Source organism: Vidua macroura, chromosome 2 (genome assembly GCF_024509145.1).
Source record: "Vidua macroura isolate BioBank_ID:100142 chromosome 2, ASM2450914v1, whole genome shotgun sequence".
In the NCBI taxonomy this organism is placed as follows: domain Eukaryota; kingdom Metazoa; phylum Chordata; class Aves; order Passeriformes; family Viduidae; genus Vidua; species Vidua macroura.
Genome location: NC_071572.1, coordinates 99,855,084 through 99,870,261, shown reverse-complemented (window position 1 = coordinate 99,870,261; position 15,178 = coordinate 99,855,084). Strand labels below are relative to the sequence as shown.

Here is a 15,178-nt window from a genome sequence, read left to right as displayed (position 1 = left end):
AGGAAAATAGTACACATCTAAGCCACTGAATAACAGAACACTCAGTTACCATATCATGGTTTACTAAACTGTTTGTAACTGACAGAATTCACCTAAGATGGCATTATAATTAGCACTGAGAAGCATACTCCTGAACTGTGCATAGTTTGGAGCACTGATGCAAGGAAACTGATTAGGATGCATCTAATACCCAGTGTTTGATTTTATGCTAAGTGAACAGTGGGCAGAGCTGTTCCCTTACCTATTTCTTAGATGTAATACATTGGTCCCATTTAATCCTGTAACAGAGGAACTAACAAGGCAGAAAAATAAGTGGTCATTGCTTCAGTTCTCTCATATCTGAAAAGAATCACCCACCTCCACAATATTTCAGTTGGTGAATTATATAGATCACACATGCTTTAAGACAAAAACTAATGTGAGCTAGAAAAGGGGTAGGCAAGGTTAACTAGAATGACTGATACAGGGCACATGTATTTGGATTAATGTGAATTAAACAGGAAAGACATTGGAGATAAGCACCCAAGAGGAAAACATAATATTGAATAAAGGTTACAAAATGTATGTATATGAATAACTTTAAGTTGTGAAAGAGGTGACAGTTTAATAACTCTGAAAATACTTGTAAAAGGAATAGCTGAGACAAAACCAAATTCCCCATTTCTCTGAAAACAAAACCCACTGCCCTATATTATGTGATTGAATATGACTGAAGTCCTTTCTACATCCTTATGGGATTTGTACAGATTGGTCACAGGTGGCAGCATTACCAGCAGCAATGTTTGAAAGATTACTTGAGCAAAGGAGGAATTACCTGATTCATCAGGTACTTCCTGTGAGGAATCTACAAAATGGAAAAGGGAAGAGAATTGTGATCTATGCTGCAGTAAGCTGTGCTGCAGGACAGAAACCTGTAACTGCCAGGAGCAACAGTTCACATGAGTTTTGAAATTCTATCAGAGGGTTACATAAGAGAAAAGCAGCTGTCATGACTCCTTAAGCAAAACAGAACAAGGAAAGGAAAGCCAAGGGAATTGCCTTTGGAAAGACAAAATAATAACATTGCAGCTGATTCAGGAAATGTAATTGCAAAAGTAAACAAATCAGCAGGTTCAAAGAACTCAAAAAATTAAAGATGACAAGAACAAAAAAAAAAAATTCTTGAGCACTTTGATCTGAAAGGAGCTAAACCTGCAGCATGCCCCAAAGTGTGTCACCTCCAGGGTCCCAGGACACTTAACCAAGTATTTGGGGCAGCCTTGTGGGTGGGCACTCGCTGCTTCAGGGTCGGCCCAGCTTTGTGTGTACCTGGAAGGGCTCACCTGAATAGGAAGGACAGGCTTTCCACTTCTGACTCCTCAGCTGCTTCTAATGCTGACTGGGCACTTTGCATAGGGGAAAATGGAGTACAAACTTCTGAAACTCAGTCAGAATTCAACCACATACTGGGATAAAATGTGCTGAGTATTGAAGTTACATGGCAACTCGTCTAAGATTCCAGTTTGGAAAATTGACGTTAGATCAAAGCAGAGTTTATTTATGACAAATCTTCATTATATATTACAATAATTACAAACTCTTTTATTACACCTTATTGCCATATTTTTGTTCTTGATACACAGATGATCAAGGACAGATTTAGGCAGTAACAAAAAAAGGATACATTACAAACTTTGTGTTTAATTTCTGTGGCATAGAAAAGGCTATCATCAAAAGAGTAAAGTTACTAACAAACATACAAGGGGATTCCCCTTACACATTTTTTCCCAGGAACTTATGTCATCTAATGTATAGTAAATACATATATATAAATATATATTTACACATCTCTTGCAAACATACATTTACACAATCACTGAAAATCTGACATCTCTCCCCCAGCAGACAGCTTCCAGACATTTCTCCCAGCTCCCAGAACATCTAACAGGAAAAAAACAAGTCTACAGTCCATGGTTTTAAATTAGTCACCCTATATCTGAGCCAGCTGTTATCTTCTCCCTACACAGGGCTGCTGGTGTAACAAAAGGATATTGCAGTTTGTGACAAACAGCATCTAACCTACCTTCACCACAGGAAAGGTCTACTAGGGATACTGTGCCCCTAGTCTGAGTCACTGCTGCTGCTTGAGGAGTCTGTTGACATAACTTCTACATCATCTTCATTCTCTTTATTGTGTCCTGGAGGCTCCAGCATGAAGTCATTACTATGATTAGGAGGTAGCATGTTCATTGACATATCACTTGACTGCCAAGGATACTGAGGAGCAAGCACATCTAGAAAAAAAAGAGGCATAATCAAGAAAACTTTCAGTTTTGTATATTGACAAATTCAACAAGACAGCTCAACCAGAACTTCAATTTAAAATCAAAACAAATCTTGAAATCCTTTTCTAAATTTTGGACAAATTAAACCCTCCAGTAACAGCTGGAAAAATCTCATGATGGAGCAATTCTATAATCCTAAAAGTCTGCTCTGCCAGAGAGGCCCGTTTATGTAGGTGGCTCTTGATAACTCATATACTCAATACAGAGCTTTTCAACTTCAAAGCACAGTTTGAACTGATTTAGCACTCACAACTACTGGGAGTAATGAAAATTATCACGGTCTGTCAGTATGCAAAAATAGATTAAAATATTAGATTAAAAAAAAATCAGGCAGACCATAAAAATTCAGAGAAAAAGGCTTTATCCAAATATGCCTGAAAAGCCTTTATCTGAACGAGCTAGAATGGAAGCTAGTGTTTTACATTTTGTGGCCATGCTTCAATGCTAGAACCAGTCTGCTATTAAACCAGGCTGAATGTGTGTGCTAAGCAGCCTCAAGGTTTGGAGGTTACCAAGCAGTCCAGAAACTGGTCTGCACATTCACTAAGGACTCTCTGCAGGAGTCTCCAAAAGGACTACATCTCATAATTAGCATTCTCAGGACATGCCTCCACACACCAACAGATTCAGCATCCCTACACAAAATGCTCAGGCAGCTTCAGCTTTCTTGTAAATCACTGTTTCCCTCTTACCTTGACAGTCTAGCTATGTGAGTGTTTCACCTGACAGAGGAGCCCAAGATTCAATTAAGAATTTTACTGGAGGAGTTTAAATCCCACATTTTCCAGCTTCTCAAAGAAAATTCCTAAAATTCCTGAAAATTCCTTTCAGTTCTTATAGAGACAGCACTCAAAAGTAAATGGATCAAGTCTGCATCCTCTAAGGCAGAGGAGCCAGCCAGAACGGGCTCTACCAAAACTTACACAAATAAATGCTGAAATTCCATTAGGGAGTCACAACCTTAACATCTCCTCTGACCATATTTCAAAAGAACAAAAAAGGTACGTGGGCCAATCCCCAGCATTTCCCTGGTGAGTTGCTATGGACAGATGTCAGGGTCCTACTCCCATTCAGCTCACTGACCCATTTTATCCAAGCCCAGAAGTTTACAAAGTGAGATGATGCAGAATTTCAAGTCACTTCCTAAGAGGTGACAACAGGGTTAGACAGATGATCAGAAACACAAAATCCAAATTTACTATTTCTGCAGTGGAGTCACAAGAGGGGTTTTTTAACAAATTCAGCATGATTTTTGAAAGCAAGCTTTCCATAATACCTGATAGTGGCTTAACAGATATGTAAGAAACGTTACAGATCTCCTATGAAGCCAAACTACGACTTTTTCCACCATTTAGTCTAACTATGGTAGATCAATGCTGCACATGCACAGAGCAACTGAACTCTTGATCCAATTACTGTAATTTACTGCTAAATTCAATTTTTGCATGAAGGAATGAATCTCACTGAAGTCAATGGAAGTGCCCATTTCACAAAGCAATTAAGGGATTAAAGCTTGATTCCTACACTCAGTGTACTATCTCAGCAGCTGTCCCCTGCCATGTCTTTTAAATCCAAAACTTCTAAGCATAGACTCAAAGAAAGGTAGGGAATAACAATAAACCACCTTTCTTCCAAATACAGCTTTCTCAATTCCATGCTTTGCCATCACCACTAAGCAAAAGCTGCTCACAAAGTGCTTCTTTCTAATATGTCTAGAAATCACTTAATTATTTATTTAAAATACAAGAAGGTAACTGAGTTTTGTTTATATTGACTTAGCTGTAGTGTCTGCAGTTTAGCAAGAAATGAAAAAAAAAAATGCAATTTCTAATTCCCTTTCTTTACTAGGTCTTCACTGCTAGGGAACAACATTAACCACAATTTTCATTGCTTTGCCTCTGATTTGCCTTTGCTAAGGGAAATGTATAGCTGCTGTGAATCTATAAGCAGTAAAGAAAAACAAAACAAAACTGAGTTTCACTTACCTGGCAGTCTGCCTGCTGCAAGCGCATCCCCTGGTAAGTGTCCATTGACTCCATTGGTGGATGGGTTGTTCATCTGACCCAAGAGACCACTTCTCATTTCCAGATCTGTAGGATATGGCCTACGTGGGTCCCCTTTAAGAAAAAAAAAGAAAAAGAATGCTTTGAAATATTTACCAATTGTCTTGCAGACATTAGCTTTAGCTTCAGAGCCTAGTTTAATGACCAAAAAACCTCATACTCCGGTTGCTTGGATGAGCAGTGAGCATCACACCTGTTTTATTAAAATCCAAGTCTGTCTTTCACTTAAGACTTTCTTTGCTCATTCAAACTTGGCAGAAAAAGCACATTAAAAAAACCCCAAACAACCCAAAGCAACTCAAACAAAAAAACCCCATCATGTTTAAAAGATACTTTTGCTCACCCTGCTATTTCACAGCTAAACAGCAAGGACAGAAATTGGATCAAACACGTTTTCATTTTGAACAAAGAGGGTAGTATCCAAAATTGAAACATGTCATAGTAGAAGTTCTGCTTCTGGCTCCACTGTTTACTAACATTCTCTGAAAGAATATTGTAAGGTGCAAGAGGGAACACAACCAAATACATAGAAAAGCCTTTAGCATTAGCCTTTGACTTATAATCAGGGTAAACATTCAGGGGAAAAAAGCAAACAAAGGAGAACAGAGGAGGCCAATCTGTTAATGAAAGCAGACAGTTTCATAACCTTTTGGAGATGTAAGTGAAGTCCACAGGATTTTCGATATCCATTTTAGATAAAACTAAATATTTAGAATTAAATATTAGATGTAACAGATGAAAACAATGTCATTCTAATAAATGCTGGTGGTTATTGCTGTATAAAAACATTGTAAGACCAGATATTAACCATGATTTATTATTTTTTAAAAATCTACTGTCATAAACACAATAGTTACCTGGTACCCATGTCAGAGGGGCACAAACAGCATTGCTAGCACTGATCCTATGGGCATATTTAATTATTTCTTCAGAGGAAATGGCACCTGGAAGAACGGAAAAAAATGTTGCTGCATTCTTAAGAGATTGTGCATTTAATTATTTCAGAATATTGGCCACCAGTATTTAAAAGACTGGGAATGCGATTTTGCCAAACATTAAAAGCCTGGTTCAAATGCAATGACTGTTTAGAATATTCTCCAACTATGCAAAGATGAGCTTCGCAGTGAACTGAATTTACACACACAAGTACAAAACACCTTCAATATCAATGGTTCTCCAACCTCGTGAAAAACACAAACAATCTCTTAAACAAGTGTTCTTGACAAGCACAAAAAAAAAATTCTGAAACTTCAGCTCCTGCTTTAATATAGAATTTTCTGTAGCAAAGAAAGTTTTTTTGTTCATTCCCACAAGTAGCTACAGACTGTACCCAGAAGAGTCCCTCCAAATATGTGCCTGTATTAGATTAATAGGAACTTTATTAAATTCCTTGATTTTCTAGATGAAAGGGACATAACAAAATTATAAAAGACACTGTAGAAACAAAACAACACAACACAACCTAAAGAAGATGCCTTCTCCCTCTCCCCTGCCCTCCCCCCCACCCCCAAAAAAAAAGTTAGTTCAGTTCGGTAAGTGCCACAGAATGGCAGGAATTGCTACAATTAAAATCTAGTATCACCAGTTAGTCAGTCTTTCAAAATACAGTGCATATACACACAAACATTCTCTTCCTTTCCTTAGCAAACTTCCTGAGGCAATTTAGTAAGGCACTTAGGTAATCAGATATATTATTATCAGTCCAAGAAGACTGCTAAGACACTTTCATATTAAAATATGTTTTAAAATATGTTTGCCACAAAAAAAAAAAAAAATCAATGCTGTCTTTATTCTGAGAAAATGGTTACACTTTCACAATGAAATGGAAATTTGTTTACACAAAAAGCATCTGAAATCTGTGATAGTAAACTTAAAAGAAATAAAAAAATGCCCAATTTGAGCTCACTAACAACTTTCTTTAGAATTGAATTTATGTAATATGTACAATGATGGATACTCACCTTTTCGTGCTTTTTCAATTGATTTCAGTTTTTCCTTTGCTTGATAAACAGCTGTTGCCTAGTTGTAAAAAATAAAAACCCACAAAGCAAACCAAACCTTCAATACATCTTTAATTTATAAACGTCTACATAAAGTCAGCTTTTGTGAATAAATCCTTCCATTTAATAGCATTTTAAAAGAGAAACTTCCACGAACATTTTCAAAATACACAGAAATAAAGTAGACTTAGAAGCAAATTAACATTATAAAAAAAAAAAACTTAATACCATGATAACTAAACAGTGTTTGACTACTGAGAAAAAACCCAAACCACTAAGCTCTTATGAAGTTTTAAGTATGTAAATCTTCTCAAACTAACATAACACCATTTTGCCCAGAACCACCTTTTCTACGAGATGCTCAAAAGCAAACACATCATTATGAACTTACCAGTATGTGCTCTGCTTCTTTAAGCTGTTTCTGCAGCTGCTGAATATCATTATCCCGCTTTTCTACTACTTTTTCTAAAAGCTGCATTTCATGATGGATTTTTCCCTGATCAACTGCCAACTTCATTAGCTCTTGAAACTCTCCGTCTCTCTGAATCAGCAGTTCCAGGATCTATTGAACAACAGTTTTGTAGAACTTTTAATTTGGCTAGAGTAACAACACACCCTCAGTCATGCTACAAAGAAGAGCAAATGGCATCCATAGGAGTATTTTTGTTTGAATGAAAAATGAAACAAAATTTCTTCCTGTTTGCAGAAACAGCCTATGAAGCACATAAAAAAATGAATAAACAACAGGAGAACCAATAATGCCTTTGTAGCAGGGCCAAATCCCCATCATGACCATTAACACGAATATAGGCAAGGACAAAGGGAGAAAGTAAGGACAAACAAAAGAATGGAAAAAAATTAGAAGTAAAGCATTATGCTTATCCAAAGAAACACAATTTAGAAAGGCAGCTTACCTGGCTCTCTTCTCCTGGTTGTGGAAGCTTTTGGTTTCTTGAAATTGCCAACATTTCAATTAGTTCCCTGAAAGGAGAACTCCGTTTGCACAGTTTTCTAAGGCATTCGCACATCAAGTCATCCCAAAATTACCAGAGTACTGGTATCATTACGAAAGTATTCATGGACCTGAGTATTTTATATTTTATAGTACAGTGTGGGCAGGGACTTTTCAACCAAGAAAGCACATTCTTTTCTTTGTTATTTGAGTTCATGAAGCCCTCATGAACTCAAGAAATGTGCTAAGTTCCTGTTAAACCATAAAAGACATAAACAGAAGCTGAGAGAAGAAACAGCATAACGGAGTGCACTCAGATCCTTCTTCTACTAGCTTTGTTTGTTGCAAGAGGGTCTTCACTGTTTTACTTCTCTACTTTTCTCCATTTTCTTTGCTTGGTCCAGTGTAAGCAGCTTAGTGGGGTGTGTGAGTAATATAGCAGTGGGGCCAGAAATGTCAAAAAAAAATCCCCAGTACAGGTCTGATCTTGGTCTATGTCTCTTGGTCACTCCTGAACACTACTATGATTTTAAACAATTAGAGAATAAAGAAAATTGTCACTGTTACTAAAACTTTATTCTACCTGACCAACACTGAGCAGTAGCAAATAAAATCCATTTTAAGTAGGTCAGCTACCACCATCAAAGATGATGTCATGGAATGCTGTAATTCTACCCTGTGTCAGCCAGATAATGCACAGATGTAGATTCCAAACTATAGAAAGGCTACAGATTAGACATGTGGCTTAATTTTTGCCCCTACCACCAAACCAGTATTGTGACTGAGAAAGGCCTAGCCCCAGGGTGCTGCAACACTTTGCTGATCAACAGGAAGATTCACTAAATTCTGCTGAGCATTGCTCTGGCTTCATTGTGGTAGAATGCTAGTTCCAGGATCAAAAAAAAAAAAAAAAAATTTAGATAAAGAACAAGTTTGTTTTCTTTTTTCCATAAACACATGCTCTTCAGCAATTCTTATGTCACAATAAAATCTGTGACACAGGATAAAACTTAACCAGACACAAGGAGAGCAACTCACCAATAGCTTATCCTACTCTTGGTAATCACTGAGTGAGCAAGCCCCATGGATAGTACAGGTTATTCCCTCTGAAAATGCTTTCCTAAACTCCTGCTCTCCCTGAGGTGTGGAAAATAATTAGGAACTATCTGAACTTCACTGCCAGCTGCGCCACCACGACATGGTCGACAGCTTGGATGGGGATTACCAGCCCGGACTAAAGACCCTGGAGTAAGTATCTGAGCGTTTCTATCACTCTGAAGACAAGCTCTGCAGCCTACGTGGAGTGAATGTGGCACTGACGAGAACAGCTGATGTCATGCAACACCATCTACGTATTTCTGACTTAAGCATATTTTTAGTGATTAATAAAATGCCTAAAATCGGCGTGTGAGCGCACACTTCACAGGAAACAGAGGTGTCAACCAAGTGAGAAAGGCAAGTGGGAGAAAAAGGAAGCTACTCCTTCTCTCTGCAAACGACCGATGCTTTCCCAGTGGGATGAGCGCCGGGAAGCGTTGCGCAGGGCCGGGCCGAACGCCGGCGCGGCACCAGCCTGAGGACGGCGAGAGAGCAGGAAAACGCGTACCCGAGCCGGGTCGGACCAGCGCTCCAGTCGCGCCGGGCCCCTCCCATCCCAACCTCAGGGGCTGCCGCTCCGCCCGCCGCCCCCGGCGCCCCCGCCGCCGGCTCCGCGCACGGACCGCGCCGGGAGCCCTCACCCCGCCCCCGGTGCCCCGCCGCCACCCGGGGCCGACGGGGGGCCGAGCGCGGTACCTGGCCAAGAGCTCGAGATCCTCCAGCGCCGCCAGGAGCCGGTCCCGGGTGCTGCTCCGCTCCCCGCCTCCCCCGCCCGCCGCCGCCCCGGCGCCGGCCCCGGCCCCGGCTCCTGCCACCGCCGCCGCCATCGCGATCCGGGCGCGGACCCGAGCGGGACCCGCCCCCGGGAGGCGCGGGCAGGCGCGCGGCAGCGCCCCCGGCGGCGGAGCGGCGAGCAGCAGCCGCGAGGCGGCGCGCGCATGCGCGGGGCGGAGGCGCCCGGGGCGGGGAGGCAGCGGGGACTGGCGGGGCTCGTCCCCGCGGACCGGCGGTGTGAGGGGAAAGGAGGTCACGTCTGCCTCGTGGGGGCCAGATGCGCCTCTGTCTTAAGGCCAGGTCGCTGCGCGAGGATCTGCGCTTGTTGCTCTTTGAATCATAGGCTCATTTAGGTTGGAAAAGACCTCTGAGATCATGGAGTCTGAACAGCATCGTGTCAACTAGACCACGGCACTAAGGGCTGTGGCAAGCACATTTCTCTCTCTCTCTGGATTTTTCACTGAGATGCACAGAGAGAAATGAAAGAGAAAACAATTTCTGTTTCTGCTCCTTGTTTTCCTCTTGTGGAATGTGTTTGGAGAATTGTTTACCTAGAGCGAATGCTTGGTTGGATCATGGTGGATTGTTTGGCCCTGACAGCCAGTCAGATCCACCTGTGTCTGGACTCTCACGAGAGGGTCACGAGTTGTGAGTTAGATATGATAGTTAGAGAAAGTAGCATGTAGTTTTTAGTATCCTCTTTTATATAGTCTATTAATGTATTATAGCATAATTATAATAAAGAAATCATTCAGCCTTCTGAACTGGAGTTAGACATCATCACTTTTCCCATTGGGTTCACCGACAGACATCGACAACAAAGGGCCACATCCCGTCTTTCCTTAAGCACCTTCAGGGATGGTGACTCCACCACCTCCCTGGGCAGTCCAGGCATTCCAGTGCTTAATCACCCTTTCTGTGTAGAAAATCTTCCTAACGTTCAACTTAAACCTTGCCTGGTGCATCTGAAGACTGTGACCTCTCGTTCTCCTGTTGCTAGTTGTTGGGGAGGAGAGGTCTGCCCCCTGCCCCCACCTGGCTACAACCATTCCAACTAGAATGTGTTTGTGGAGTCCCCGGGCCCCCACAAAGAGCCTCCAGATGACACTGATATGTGCTAAAGATACAGAAAACAGGCTGCAGGTGAAGTGTGTGCAACTGTATTACATCTTCAGGGGGTTTAACTCAATTTTTGAGAGTCTTGGTGTCCAAAAATCCCTCAGGTGCCTTTGATCAGATGGAGGATGAAATCACAGAATCACAGAAAGGGTCAGGTTGGGACCACAGAGGGTCTCTGGTCCAACCTCCCTGCTCAAGCAGGGTTGTCTTAGAGCACACGGCACAGGATTGCATCCAGAGGGTTCTTGCTATCTCCAGTGAGGGAGACTCCACAACCACTCTAGGCAATCTGTTCCAGTGCATGGTCGCCCACACAGTAAAGTTCTTCCTCATGTTCAGGTGGAGCTTCCTGGGCATCAGTTTCTGCCCATTGCCTCTTGTCCTATTGCTTGACACCACTGAGAACCACCAGGCTCCATCCTGACACGTCTCCTTTAGACATTCATATATCTGGTGTTTTACTGACAACTGAAGAAGGTTAAGTGCATGATACTGAAAGCGTATCAAAAACCTGAGCTTTAAGTCAGACCAAGACCAGGGTTTTACCTGGGCTGGCTGTCCCCTACATGACTAGAGGCATCACTGTCCTCCTGACACTGCCCGTGCACACCTGCGTGTCCATGAAGGCAGCTTGGTGTCCATCGTGGACCTCTACACACAATGGTCAGGGCAGGTAATAGGCTCAAATCCTGCCCCCAGCCCTGCCAGCAGATGAGTTAGAATTAAAAAGTACTGCTGTGCTGTGGGGGTTTTTTAATGCTGCTCTATATGGGCTGGTGAAACCGGCCGCTCCTTCTGGGTGGAGTCACAGTGTAGCCAGTGGAATTTTTTTGTATTCATGAAAGATTCAGTAATGTGGAAAGACCCTGCGAGGCCAGGGTGGAGGGAAGATAAGGGAGTACAGAGTAAGAGCTAATTTGGGGCTAGGGTTTATTAACTAGGGCAAGCACTGCCATAGAACAACAGGGAGCCCCAGACCCCGTGTCCTTCTGCTGTCAGCAGGCAGCTGCCAGTAAACATCGATTTTCTTCTCCCCTGATTAGAGAAAGGCCTACAGGAACAATAATATCTCTGACTGCTCTGGTACTTACTCTGATTATCTGTTACCTTCTGCAATAAGTGTGTTCCCAAGAAATTTACATTTATTTAAAGAAGAAAAAAAAGGCAAGAAACTCATTAGTCAGTAATTCTTTGGATTGTGATTTAAATAAGCAATTCAACATTATGAGATTTTTGATAAAGCAATGAGATTTGGCAACTCTGAGAAAAAGACTTTGCCAACAGGAGTTATTTAAAATTCCTTTGCAATGCCCAACAACCCTCAACATTCTGATTGTAAATAGTTTGGGAATTCTGTTTAAACTGCATAGCAAATAAAATCTCATCAAATAGTTCTGCCTTTTAAATAACTTTTGCTTGCTTTTTTTTCCCTCCTCTATTTCCTTGCTTTTGTTCAGGGAAAGATGTAATCAGTGATGGTGTCTGGTTGTGCATCCAGTTCACTGATTTGTTAGTGTCTGTATGGGTGCATAAATAGAAAGAAATAGTGACATCAAAAACAAAGCAGTCCTTCCACTAAATCATACTCATTTTGACATCTGAATTATTTAGACTTGAAGTACTTGTGCTATATTTCAGGGCAATAATGCTGGTTTCACTTGAGCTAAAAGCTTGCAGCATTAATAGGACGCCCAGAGTTGACAGATGTGAATATTGGTTATAGGTGATCTCTGTAGCCTGATCTTTCATTCTCCTTGTGCCCGGGAGCTTGGTCCCTTCCTTCCTCTTCACAGCAGTACTACTCCCACCCAACCAGCCCAATACCACCCATCTTTCCCTGGAGCAGCCACCCTTCTCTCCCCACTTCTCAAATTTCTGTCCCTCTTCCAAGCAACATGGGCAGCTGTCTGCTTTCTACAGCCCAGTGCTTTCCTTCTCCTTGCCCTGGTGATGCAGCCATGGCTGGGGAATGCAGAGGAATAGGCAGAGACTTAATTGTGCTCGTGCCTCTGTGTGAGAGGACAGGGTGAGACCAGAGGCATCAGGGAATGCCTGCCTGTGCCAAGACACAGAAAGTCATTCAGACCATGTCAGAGGGGTCATCTCCTTCAGAACAAAGGGAAAGGCTGGGTGAAATGGGCTCATGCCCCAAACTTGTCCCATGGGCTCGATTACTTGATTACTTAAAGACTGAGTGAATACTTTGCTGAATAAACTTCTGAAACATTTGCCTATAAAAACAACAGAGCCTCTGTTCCCCCAGTGTTGGTTCCTCTGTTACCTCAGTTCTTCAGTGCTTTTTGCCTACTTTCCCCTGGGTAAACTTTTTTCATAGTTGTGTTGGTTTTGAGCCAGACCTGCTTCTTTAAAGATCATGCCCATCCTGAATAACTAAACATTGTTCCCGAATTTTTTCAGTAGTCTGAGAACATTTTAGTTTGTGTAGCCATACATGGATATTTCCACAGTGAGTTTATTAGACATTTCAGAGCTCTTTCATTTCAAATTGTCTATTCAATGACATACTGAATATATTGTTAAGAACATGCTATCATAAGCAAAAATAGCTTATTTTATCTTGTTCAGTTGAGTCTTTTCTCTTCCAGAATGGGCCTTGAAGTGATGATCTGCAGAGCAAACTGATTCCTCTAGACAGGTCTAGGAGCAGCTGATCTGATCTAATAGTTCACCAAGGGCAAGAAGCTGAGATGTTGCTAACTTCTCATGTCCCAACTGCAGATTTTCACCCACCCTTAGCTCCTCCTTGGTGTTTGCCATATGGTCCATGAGCCACTTCAACTCAATAACCAGACTGAAGAATATTTAATTTGGGAGAGGGTGTTCATTTCCTTCTGTTTTAGATAGTGAACTCTAACCTCATCATATGGAACCATGCCTTCAGAGTGTGGCTTTAGTTACAACTAATTTCATGGGACTGTGGGCTAGTGCTGAAAAGTGAGATCTTCCCCTTCTTTTATTCATAATTCAGTACAATTCAGACCTAGGATTCCTCTAGTGCAAAGCATTTTCTTCCAACATAATACTTTGATTCCTTAACTTCAGGTATTCCTACTTTTTTTTTTTTTTTCCATGAACTAGAGGATCACTTTAGAACGTGGAAGCTGAGCTGTAGAGAATCTCGCCTAAGAAGCCCAAAGCAGGTGTGTGCTTCAGTTAAAATCTGTGTTTTTTCTGGGCTACAGTGCTTTTCAGCTGTCTTCTAATTTATACATTCCAGACACTAGACATCAGGTGTTCAGTTGGCAACAGCTGGGTTTACCACACCTTAAAATAATAAGGAATAATACTGACTACAGAAGATACATAACTCCTGAAGGCTCTCAGGACCATGTGTAATAAAGCATTGTAATCACTACAAATAAAAAGGCAGGAGGATAAGCAAGGAGAGCAAAACGGGAAAAGGACAGAACAATTACTCCTTTCCACTTCCTCTAAATAATGTAAAAATAAAATCCTTTCTTTCAAGTATCAACTAAAATAGAAATCAAACATCTTGAGCACTGTTTGGAAGGATTTCACAGCTGTACTTTGGTCTGGGAAGATGAGAATAATCGTCCCTCATTTATTAAGATGTCTTTACACCATTAATATTTTGAAATGTGTCTGATAAATCATCCATTTCTTATTGCTATTTAAAAAGAAATCTATGTTTCCCTGCTCACTGATGTTGGATAGTGATTTTAGACCAATTAGATAAGACAGGATATGAAAATGTGGCTTTGATTTTTAGTAATTTTTCTAAAATTACTGGTGTAATTTTAGAATAGGTTATAGATAAGATAAAAATAGATAATACTATGAGCTAAAACTTATTTTTGGGGGGAAGGAGTGCGAAACACTAGTACATATGGCCAAAACCAGAGTTTGGTATGCCATTCCAGACTGTTTCAGCACAGAATTAGCTCTGCTTTGAGCTATATTAAACTTGAGTTACACTGATTTCTTCTGGTGTAAATTTGGGCACAGAGCCCTCAAGACAGGAAGTCACCCAGGCAGAAAGCAGTCCTTGCTTTCAGTCTGCTGGAGGGCTTGTAGGGACCAGTGTTGCCTGTGAAGTAGGAGGTGTTGAGTGGGAAAGAGAACCAGAATTGGTCCTGGATAGTGAGGGGAGGGAAAATAAAGAAAGAAAGAAAAAATAATGTCCTTTGAAAAGGAAAAGTTTGTTTGACAGCTTGGCCACTAGAGATATTTACAATCCTGCCAAGTCTTCCCGGGAATAAAGGAAAATTTTGAGGCAATTAAATATGAGATTTTTTTCCTCACCAAGCTAAAAGTTAATGCTGACTACTTCATTAAATAAAACATCCAATTAGAAATAATGAGACTCCTGGGATATCCCCCCAACACGTAGTAATTTTGAGCCTTCATTAAGTTAAACTTGTTTATTTGAAAAAAAAAAAATCTCATTTTCCTGGTGGCTCCTGCTGTAAACTGTTTACCAAAAACTACTGGGACACCCACACAAGCTTCTGTAGAAGCCAGGCTGAAATTTAGAGTTGTTTACTTCCCTTCACAAAAAATCCAAGGGCAATGATGACAGCTGCAGTCCCTGCTCTCCCACATGCTGAATTCCAGCTAGGCTGATAGGAGTTGTAACTTACTTAGAATGAATCTCTTCCCACATCTCCTTCATCCTTTTATTGTGCCTGCTAAAGATAAAGCTGCCATCTCTTCCTATTTAGACTAGGTCACCTGTCTTTTAACTGGGTGAGTTCATCTTCTAATCTCCAAGATGCTACTCGGATTTTCACCTGCTTAATGCAACTTCCAGACAGGGTTTCAAATACCTGCAGCTGACATCAGCATCAGGTTCTGTCCTGAGATTCA

The 15,178-nt window shown here is 41.2% G+C and overlaps 1 protein-coding gene across 1 annotated transcript; it reads right to left on the bottom strand.

The window, feature by feature from the left end:
• Positions 1-1,516: 1,516 nt before the first annotated feature.
• On the bottom strand, positions 1,517-9,258 carry MED4 (mediator complex subunit 4). The gene is made up of 7 exons (XM_054002147.1): positions 9,134-9,258; positions 7,302-7,368; positions 6,779-6,949; positions 6,349-6,406; positions 5,245-5,331; positions 4,310-4,441; positions 1,517-2,273 (listed from the first exon to the last, which is right to left on the bottom strand). The coding sequence occupies exons 2-7, from the start codon at positions 7,353-7,355 to the stop codon at positions 2,101-2,103; spliced, it is 675 nt and encodes a 224-aa protein (XP_053858122.1). The 5' UTR covers positions 7,356-7,368; positions 9,134-9,258; the 3' UTR covers positions 1,517-2,100.
• Between the last annotated feature and the right edge of the window lie 5,920 nt (positions 9,259-15,178).